This window comes from Acanthochromis polyacanthus, chromosome 8 (assembly GCF_021347895.1).
Source record: "Acanthochromis polyacanthus isolate Apoly-LR-REF ecotype Palm Island chromosome 8, KAUST_Apoly_ChrSc, whole genome shotgun sequence".
Lineage (NCBI taxonomy): Eukaryota > Metazoa > Chordata > Actinopteri > Pomacentridae > Acanthochromis > Acanthochromis polyacanthus.
Window position 1 is genome coordinate 36,940,279 of NC_067120.1, and position 10,894 is coordinate 36,951,172.

General features: G+C 36.6%; 1 protein-coding gene across 1 annotated transcript in view; it reads left to right on the forward strand.

The window, feature by feature from the left end:
* trhr2 (thyrotropin releasing hormone receptor 2) overlaps positions 1–9,634 on the forward strand; it is a 41,959-nt gene extending 32,325 nt beyond the window's left edge. Inside the window, exon 6 of the mRNA XM_022209521.2 lies at positions 885–9,634. Coding sequence (XP_022065213.1) covers positions 885–1,400 — 516 coding nt within the window. The 3' untranslated portion in view covers positions 1,401–9,634. The remainder of the gene's footprint in view (positions 1–884) is intronic.
* The last annotated feature ends 1,260 nt before the right edge of the window (positions 9,635–10,894 follow it).

The following is a 10,894-nucleotide window of genomic DNA, read 5'->3' on the forward strand; positions in this document are numbered from 1 at the left end:
ACGTAAACCTGCGACTGTCTGGAACACCGTGGAGGATTCAGGTTTAGGAGTATTTACCAAATACTACAGAATTTGCTGATGGATTTCTGGAGCCTAAAGAAGAGAACCGGATGTGGTTTTTAGTGGTAACCAGAAGAAAGACTCCCTGTTGGATGGAAATGTTGCATAAATTGAATAAATTATTGTTTATGGTGCATTAGTTTGTCTCATTTCATGTCTCTCTAACTTGCATCTGTCCAAAAAAAGCTTAAAATGTCAAAACAGTAACATGAAAATAGGAAAATTACTTTGTATTTTCATAGATTGTATGGGAGCAATTGGATACACACTGTAAAAAACAGTTTTTAAATAACAATTTGCTGCTATTTTACAGCTTGTTTTCAGAATGCTATTTTTTCTGAATTTTTCTGTCTTTATCACTAAGAATCATGTGTGAAATTTCAGATATTTAAACAGATATTTACTGATATTTTCACTGTTTTCACAGTATTTTTGTAATGCATTTCTGTTTTCTGTCTAAATCACGTGTAAAATTATATAGAAAACAGATCTCTTGCTTCTTGGTGGAATAACTCACAAAGTTTTGCTCATTTTGCAGTGAACCACATAATAAATGAAACAGCAGAACTTCCTGTTTAAGATGATACCAGTTGTTTCGCTGTGTAAGAAAGATTAATCGAGTAATCTAGTTCAGAAATTACAGCAGAACTATGTATGATCATCTGCATAAAATTAACATTGCATCCTAATCTGTACAAAAAATGTTGTGGTAGGAGAGTCATTAAAGTCATGGACAGTTCTAAGCTTCAGGTTCTATTCATACAAACATCTAATTTAACTAGATTGTAGTTCTAACTTCCTGTATTTCTGCTTCCTCCCTGCAGGTGACTAAGATGTTGGCTGTGGTCGTGATCTTGTTTGCTCTGCTCTGGATGCCCTACCGGACTCTGGTTCTGATCAACTCCTTCGTGTCCACTCCTTACCTGGACGCCTGGTTCCTGCTCTTCTGTCGGATCTGCATCTACGCCAACAGCGCCATAAACCCGGTGATTTACAACGCCATGTCCCAGAAGTTCCGCTCAGCGTTCAGGGGCCTCTATCGATGCCAACAATTGGAGGGGAACCAGAGGACGCTGTCGACCCTCCACCCCGGCTTCGGTACCATCCGAGACGTCCGCTGCACCCAGAGCAAGAGCAACGGGCCCGAGGAAAAGGCGAAGAGAACCGTCCTGGTACCTGAAATCGAGGAAAAGCAGAACGGAAGAGGTCATCAGGAGATTAACGGAAAGGAAACTGACCATCTGACAAGTGAAGAGGAGTCAGATCAGCCTGCGACTAACAATACGATGGTTAGTTTTGCAGACAAACCAACAAGAGACGATCAGCAGGAAAATGTGTAAATATCAACAAGTTGTGGAACATGTAGGAATCTGAATAAAAGTCCAACGAACGAAAACCCAAGACCTGCTTTGATGACAGAGGAACAGAGAATTCATCCGACTCTGTGGATACGTCTTTCTCGTGAGATGTTCAGGGGTTTCTTGGAGTTCTTGGACTTTTACGTTTCATCTGAAGATCTTTACTTTCTGCTCAAAATACAAACAGCAGACTGGATCTCATCAGGTTGCTTTCGAGTCTTGAGTCTGACAAACTGGATGAAATGAAATGTAGTATGAAAGTATAATCCTGCCACTGGACGCGTACTGCAGGCGGCTTGATCTGCATGTTACTGTTTTCTTACCTCCAGGTAGCAACTCACCACGCTGACACTTTCAAGTTTTGCTTGGATTGTGCAGTTTGGGTGGATTCTTCATTTTAATGGCAATTTTTGTCTATTTGCATGCAAATATTAAAACAGAATTTGCCGTCAAGTCGGAAAAGGGTTAAGGTTAGGGTAAACATCCTTCGCTTAGCGCCGCCCACAACGACTGTGATTAGCTTAAAGAAACGCAAATAAACCAGACTTTTTACCACCTACAGCAGCATAATAGTGAGGTGCCAAGAGAATGGTCTGGCAAACTGAGACTAGGTCAGTCCAAACCTTTAAGCATGTTCCGACCACCAGAACCGACCCTGTAGAACCTCTTTCTGGGCTGTTTCTGGCTGAGAAAAAGTACCGAGTGCAAGGTAGGTACTTAACTCATAAAGGACAACAAGTGCCATTTTTTTTAGTCGAGTATCAGTCGTCTTCTTACTAACGCCACCATCAAAAATGTTAATTTCAGTAAACACGCCAACAAAAAACACTGATTGTTCTACTTCCTGTTCTATTTTTAAACACACACACACACACACACACACACATATAATTTTAACATTACACAAGTACTCTTATTTTACAGTTTTTATCTGGCACACTTGACTCTATATTTTCAGTTTTTTCAGGGGATTTTTTTTTTACGGTGTACCTGAAGGCCCCTTTTCAGCTCTTTTCTGTCGATGCTTTGGGCCAACAACCTCCAAAAAGTGCGCAGCTCTCCGTTCTTTGCCCTTTTAGGTATTTATTCTTGTCTTGTTTGAACTCTTGGGGTTGGAGTAGCGTCAAGCGCAATTTTTCAGTCAAGATGCAGTCTTACCCTCAGTAACATCACCACTAACTAAGGTAAAATCCACTGTATACACCAACAACATTCCTACATAAAGCCAGAGTCATATCCAGTAACGACTATTTGCTTTGGTGCACTTGGAGATAACATTGTGGTCAAAGCTGCTGGATTCAACATCACAAGCAAAACAGAAAGACTAAAAAGGGTCGATCTTGTAATTGCTTGCACCACTTGTGGAACATCACCTATATCAAACGAATACAAGCACAAATAGGTAATAATTTGCTTTATAAAAGGCCATAAACAGTGACAGTGTTCTTTTCCAACATCTACACTGGCGTTCAAACTAAATTTTACACGTTTGTACATCACGTGGGAGAACATAATGACGTTATAGCATTAGTGACCATGCTCTGTAATCTTTAAAAAGGTAGAATAATCCAAAAAAAAGTGAGAAGCACACATTCGTAAACAGTCAAACTTAACTACATCATCAATGCAGTTTCATTTAGAAGATTCTCAGGTAGGAGTTTATTGCCTGTGATGCACTGAAGACGCCACGTTTTCACATTTCTGCTTCGTGTGATCAGATCGGTCTCTTTGGTCATTCTTAAAGTAGATTTTGATTATTCATTATTCATATATTTTATTCAATGCATTTTATAAATATTGCAGATTAGGGCGCGCAAAACTGACGTTAGCTTTCCATTTACTGTATAATGTGAATCTTATGAGAATGGTGAGTTCATAGACGAACCGCGTTTAGTAATATCATCACCAGTATATATATATATATATATATATATATATATATATATACACACATTAAAATCATTGTCAGTGTTATCATTGTCATTTTAAAGAGAAAAAAACAAACAAAAAACCAGACTTGTAGATTTTTAATTGTTTTTTTAGTAGTGTTTTGTCGAGGAGTACACCATGTTTTGGGGAACTTGCATGGAAGCAAATAACAGTTAGATTTTAATTATATAAGGGACTGATTATATGTACAATATTGGATCACCTCCCAAAAATTTCATTATTTCTGATGCTGAACAGTTGAATATTTCCTTTTATGATTGATCCAAAACATACATTTTAGAAAGACGATATTGAAAATTTAGGCTCCAAAGTGGAAACTCAATGCAACTAAAGTAAAAAAAAAAAACACCTTCAATCCCAGAAATTAGTAATTGCATAAATATGGTTCTAAAATGAGATGTGAACAGTTAGAACTTCCCCAGTTTTGATCCTGTAGGCTCTTTCAATGCCTGCATCATGGCTCCATGTAGAAAAGAAGACTTCAGAGATGGAAACAGATCCAGTAATATTAATTAAAAGTCAGCGGAAACACAGCTGCAGCAGTAATCAGCAGGTATAGAAGGAGCCGTAGTACCACTAATCATGGCTGCAGCTGTCGTCCTCCTAAAATAACTCCACAGATAATAAACTATTTCCACAATTGGGCTTTAAATAACGGACGGCAGCTGCTTCAGCACTGACACAGCGGTTATAATTGGACATCAGAGTTTCTTTGAAGCTCAGACAGTGTGAAGGACAGTTCATAATGGGCAACGTCCAAGAAAAAACAACTTGTCTTTGCTCTTCCCAAGATTTAAGTTCGCTAAAGAACACGAAAAGAAGCCTGATGACTGTTGGGAGAACATTCTTTGGTCAAATGAAGACGACTTTGATAAATAACTCGGACTGGATTCATCGTGTTTGGTGTTTCCATAGACTATATAAAAAGATGGACATAGCATCTGGCTCCAAAATTGAAGCCCACCCGGAAGTGTCAAAAACTTGCAATATCACGCCGTCCGCTAGGGTTGGCTCCAAAAAGCTTTTTCTCCATAGACCCCAATTCATTTTTGGAAAAAATAAAATTTGATAGACTGATTTTCTACAGCTCAGGACTTTTTTCCCGTTAGTTTTCATGGTCAAAATGAGAGATCAGGTGGCCGATCTTAAAATAAATCAATACTGAATTTTAAATAAATCCTTAAAGTTGGCGGAGCCAGGGGGCGTGGCTATACTTGATTGACTGGTCCTGCCCCTAGTTGCTCTAAGGTCCAGCCTGTTTGATGACGCTTTTTACGTCACTGGCTCCAAAAAATCCAAAACGGCGACCAGGAAGTAGCAAAATCCGGGCTTCGTTTTCTCACCATTGAAACCAACGGGTGACGTCACGGTTAGTTCACGCCTGGGTGTTTCCAGGACTACCACAATGAATGCATCATCCTGACAGTGAAGAACGAGGAGATGACAAGAAGAAAAACAAAAATCTGGACAAGTATGTTGGCCGACTAGAGTCCAATAGATATTCTATGGTTTATTTTAAAAAGAGTATTGAAGAATTATAAGACCAAGATCAGTTTGTTCAGCTCAGAGGGAGTCCAACATGTTTGGTGTGAGCCTGACCAGGACTACCACAGTTAACCTTCATGTTGTCCTGAGGGTCAAACTGACCCGTTTTAAAGCTTGAAAATGTAGGGGGGAAAAATATTTTCACAGTGAAACTTCTGATGTCAACATTTTCAACATTTTTGGGAAAACTTTGAACATTTTTGGTGGAAAAAAGAAATGTTTAAAGTGTTTCTTAAGAACATTCACATAAAAATCAACCAAAATCCACTGGATTTTGGTTGATTTTTATGTGAATGTTCTTGAAGAAAATATTAGAAATTTTACTGATATATATGTAATCACTTTAGATATTTTTAGTATTTATTTGGAAGATTTTTACTCATTTTTAAAAAATATTTACAAGAATTTTCTTGCCAAATATGGGAGATTTTTTTAAAATAAAACTTTTAAGGAATTATTGGAATTTTCTTCCTGAAGGTTTGACAAATTTTCATAAATTTGGGGAATTTTTTGCTGAATATTTTGGATTTTTTTCAGACAAGAAAACAATATTTTTTGGTGCCTGTAAATGAGGACAACAGGAGGGTTAAAGCATAGTCCTGACAGTGAAGAACGGAGGTGGGAGTGCGATGTATGGGGCTGAATATGTTCACAAAAAATAAAGTTGAACATACAAATTACTGAAAAACCTCAATCTAAGTAATCTGAAGTGTTAGTTTTTAATTTTACATTTCAGCTTTAGTACAACTTTGAATCATTTGATACTGCAGTGACTGAAAGCCGTGTCAATCAACCACATTTATTGACCCCTACTTGGGTGTTTGTAAATGTTGACGCATTCATCGGTGTTTAAGTTCCACGGTGCGTTATTCAGCTCCTTATAAATTTAAATATTTACTGGGATTATTTGCTTCCATAAAACTGTCCCAGAAGTCAGCTGACCCTTTAACTGAAGCCACCAGCCTCCATGTGTCCCAGCAAATTCTCGGCTCCACCATGCTAACCCATGCTAACACGTTAGCACCTCAGTTGTGTAGACAGTGTTCGGTGATGTTAGCTTCCTGCTGCTACATTTACTGTGTAAATAAGTGAGGACTTTTTATTCTTTTATTTAGTGTGTGGGTTTAAAAATGAGCTCTAGATGTTTTATTTCTGTAAATACCGATGTGACGGTGTTGGTTTATTTTTATGAAATGTGCTGCATGTCGACACTGACGGATTTCTTGGTGCAATTAGCGCACAAAATTAATTTATGTTTTAACTTATTGCAACTTTATTTAACTGTGAAGGCAGCTGGATTTGAGTCTGCTCTGAGCTGCAACAAGAAAAGTCAAAAAAGATAAAAAATAATCTATATATAAATGAATGCAGAAGTGGTGTACATCTTAGAAGTGCTTTAATGTTCCCAAAAAATAGCTTTACCGCTGCACAGGAGGAAAAAAAGTGTTACAAAAAGTGTGCATCTGTGCAGCAACAGTGATGTTTCATGAATATTTACAGGTGTTTTAAACCTTGAGGCTGTATTCAATGACTTTGGGCCATTTATACTAAAATAAAACCAAAAAAAAAGTAAAATTCTAATGGATCAATGTTCAACCAACCAACTAAATTAAGTTACTGGAATTAGCTTTCCATCTTCATTAAAAGGTATTCTTTATTACAACTTATTTATGTTAAGTTTTTAAGTTGTTTGCCTGTAAACTATCAAGCTGTTCCAACCAGTGTTTACACTTTTTAAAAAATGAATTTTAAAGTGTTATTTACCTAATTAGCATAATAAACAATGCTAATTACAATTAAGTTGCTGCAGTTACCTTTAGCTTTAGTGCTATTTTTGCTTTCTCTTGTTAATGTTCAGTAGTAGCTTAAAAAATCATTTAAAAAAAGACTGAACTGCAGTATTTGTATTTGAAATCACAATATTTAAACCCCTATAGCAACCATAATGTAATTATGGCCAATAACGTAATAATTTTGGCCATTGTAAATGTAATAAAGCCAATCATGTAGTAATGTATTTTCAAGAAAATGCATTTCAGTTTATGTTTTATTACGTTTTCGGCTGCAGTTATTTCATTTTCAAAGGATCCTTTTAATGCTAGGCAATTAATAACATTGATTACATTATTGGCTAAAAAACTTTATTACATTATTGGAAAGTATTAGGGTCCGAACACCAACAGTGCAAGGAACCTAATGTAACGCAGGGTTTTTTCTTATACTTCTTCGGATGAAAGAAATGCATCTTTGAGGCCCTAAAATAATTGGAAATGCATGAAATTTGCAAACCAAAAAAAGAAGGCTATTTTAAGGGAAATAAACATATATGTGGCAAAATGGCTCAACAGCGCCCCCTGCAGTATTATAAAAATTCAGCCCGTGACCACGTTTTGCACAAAAAAGCCTCCTGCACAAATACCCGTAACCCAACAGGAAGTCGGCCATTTTGAATTATGTGTGTCAAATTTTAAATGATTTTGGACCCATTTTTGCACATTTTCAAAAGCTATAAACTCAAACAGGGTCAATTTGGCCAGGATGTACACCAGGCGAGGGCGGCCATTTTGAATGTTTTGCCAAGGAACAGGAGGTGCTGTTTAACTAACCTGTACATGCTTCAATCTGCCTCAAACTTTACATGTGTGATCGGAGTCTGACCCTCATCACATCCATAGGCCGATATACATTCATAGTCATGGTCCAACCTAGTGGTCATGGCATATTCTGCACTGCAAGCAGCATTAATGGAAGCTATAAACTCAAACAGGGTCAATTTGGCCAGGATGTACACCAGGCGAGGGTGGCCATTTTGGATGTTTTGCCATGGAACAGGAAGTGCTGTATAACTCGCCTGTACATGCTCCAATTTGAATCAAACTTTACATGTGTGATCAGAGTCCTGCCCTCATCACATCCACAAGTTAAAATACACTCTCAGTCGCAGCGCCACCTGGTGGACATGCTTGGATTTGCTGACCAACAAGGATGTGAGGACCTGATCGACGCTGCTTGCAGCTTTAATTAATCAAAATGGCCAAAATTATTATGTTATTGGTTGCTACAATCCCAAACAAATTTGAGATTAAATTACACTTGGTATTAAATTAATGTAATTACTAAATATATTATGTAAATCAAGCCCATTAAAATAATGTTTGACTCTTTAAAGTTTAATATAAATCAATAAATTTGACTTTTAATCATACATTTTAAAAGTAATAACAGGAATATGTCCATTGAAGTGTTAGCGAAAAGCTACACAATCGCATATTATCATTTTAAATAGTTTTTTTAGCAGCTAAATGCACCAAAGTGTTCAATATTTAACTCTTAAATCTGTTTATCACAGCGTCTCTCTGAAAGCTGCAGCCGGCTGCAGATGGAAATGAAGGAGATAAAAGTGGAGTTTGTGGTTCATTAAGCAAATCAGTTAACTAAGAAAGACAGAAACGCTTCACGATTGCCATGATGTAACCCCTGCTAGCAGCCTTTAGTAGAATTATTATTATTTAACCTGTTTCTTCTGACAATAAACAGGCAAATTAATGCTTTCTTCGATAATTTGATGGGATATTAGCTGCAGTTTCAAAAAAGAGAATACAATGGTGAAAAATGACAGCTACTACCAGTGGAAAGATGCATATTCATGTCTAAATTTCAAAATAAAAGCAGCAGTATTATACTCTTTAGTAAGCCTATTTCTTCTGACAATTAACATGTAAATTAATGCTTTTTTCCCCTATAATTTCACAGGATGTTGGCTGCAATATGACAAAACAGGGAAAGATAATGGTGAAAAATGACACTTACCAGCAATTCCTGCAGTATAAAGATGTATATTCATGTCTAAATTTCAAAATAAAACAGCAGCATACAGAGAAAAAACAAGGATCTGCACAACCAGTAATAAAACATAAAGCACAACAATAATATCTGACTTCAGCTGCATTCATGAGAAGCAGACAGCATTTTTAAAAAGTTGGAACAATCATTTATTCCTCTGCTGTCGACTCATATTTGATGAAAAAGTTCAGTCACAAAGTGCAGAAAAGGTTTAAAAACGTCCCAGCGGTGGACACGTAGACCAAATCTGGTGCTTTTTTTTTGACCGAAATGAACATTTTCTGTGATATTTAAATGAATCTTCCTCATTTTCAAAAGATAAAGCGGTCAAATCTGATCTGCAGGACTTTATTTAGTTATTTCCTCTGCGTTTAAATCGGTGTTTGATTGAAAATGAAGTTCTTTTCTTTGTAACCTGTAATGCGAAAACTGTTGTTGTGATTTTAAAGTGTTTATTTCCTATATGGTGTGTGTGTGTGTGTCTGTACAGTGTGTGTGTGTGTGTGTGTGTTCATGCACTGCCTGCAGGAGGGTTTGCAATCAGGGAAACACAATTATCGTAACAAAGTCTCTCGGAGTGACTCACCTCAGATCGACTGGGTTTTCTATGATATTTTTAGGTGATTACGGTGTTTATTGGCGGTGCAGAACTCCTAACGACACACTGCTGAATGTGAGAGTGATTATTTAGCCCTGGAGAGCTGCTGGTCTGTTGTGCTTTGTCGTAATCGCCGGTTTGAAAAGTGGCTTTAAGTGTGTTGTTGCAGTCAGACGGCTGTTGTTCTGAAGTTTTCTCCGCTCGGTGGGTTCGTAGTTTGCATGTGCAGTAAAGTGGCTTTAATTCAGCATCTAAAGTCAATAAAAAGACGTCTGTTCAAGCGTCTCCAGACTGTTTTTACTGGAAATTATGAAGAGAGTGTTTGAAAACTAAGCAAAATGTTTGAATCTATATGACTCTAATGATAAAAACTCAATTCAATGTGTGTTTATTGTGTTTATATGATCTAATTAAGTTCCTTTACAATACTTTTGTTTGGGTTATTTCGTCTCAAATCTTTAGGTTCCTTCTGCTCAAACATCTCCTGATAGATTGTAACTTTTTTTATTATAAACTTTGGATATTTAAAACACTATCAGTGAAATTGTAGCTTCATACATCAAATAATTTCTGAGATATTTTTCTTTTTTCCTCACTTTCAGCAGGTTTATTCGAATATGTGAGATCCAAAGTGAGAAGTCTGTGAGATATTGTTGTTCAAACAGACTCAAAGTTCAATGTGAGAAAAAAAAAACCTGCCGGAAGTGGGTCGACGGGCTGTTTCTGGGAGAAAAAGATCTCAAAAAGTGTTTGATATATGAAGCTAAAACTTCACAAACATCTTTATAAATATCCATATTTTATGCTGTAAGAGTTCCAGAAAAATCAGAGATGATGGAGCAGATTTTAGTATTATTATTTTTATTAATTTGTGGTGAATTTGAACATAGAAACACGTACAATGAAGTGATTCTGACAAAATTTTACAAACATTAAAGCTTCAAATCCTGAGTGTTATTTTTTCCTTTTTACAGTTGATAAACAGCCGGCCGATAAATTGCGTCATTGTGGTAATTTTTTAAGCGACATCGGGCCTTTTACCTCCGCCTGCAGGTGTTGAGATTCAGAATATTAATATTTTTGGCTGCTCCATCCTGATCAGAAGCCAAATTTCTCTGTTAGATGAATTTATGAGGTTATTTATCAGAATGCTGAATCACTGCATGTCAACTATAACAGCTGCTTGTCATCATGTGGCTCTTTGTGTGAAAAATGGTGCAAAAAACCCAAATTAGCATATTCAAATTACTCTTATCTCCAACCAGCAGCTGGAAACTCAAAGATGTTGAATTTGTTATGGTATAAAACCAGACAATATTCACTTTTAATGCACTGGTGCCAAATTTGGTGCATTTTTTCCTTTTCAAAAAACAACAAAAATGACAAATTTACCATCACTTTGACAGATTAATGCAACTTTTCTCCATCTTCAGTTTCACCAGATGATATACTGTATGTCGTAAATCTGCACTATAGAGTGTAAATAAAATAAAATAGAATTGAATAGATGTTCCTTGGTCTAATCAATAAGATCCGCCTT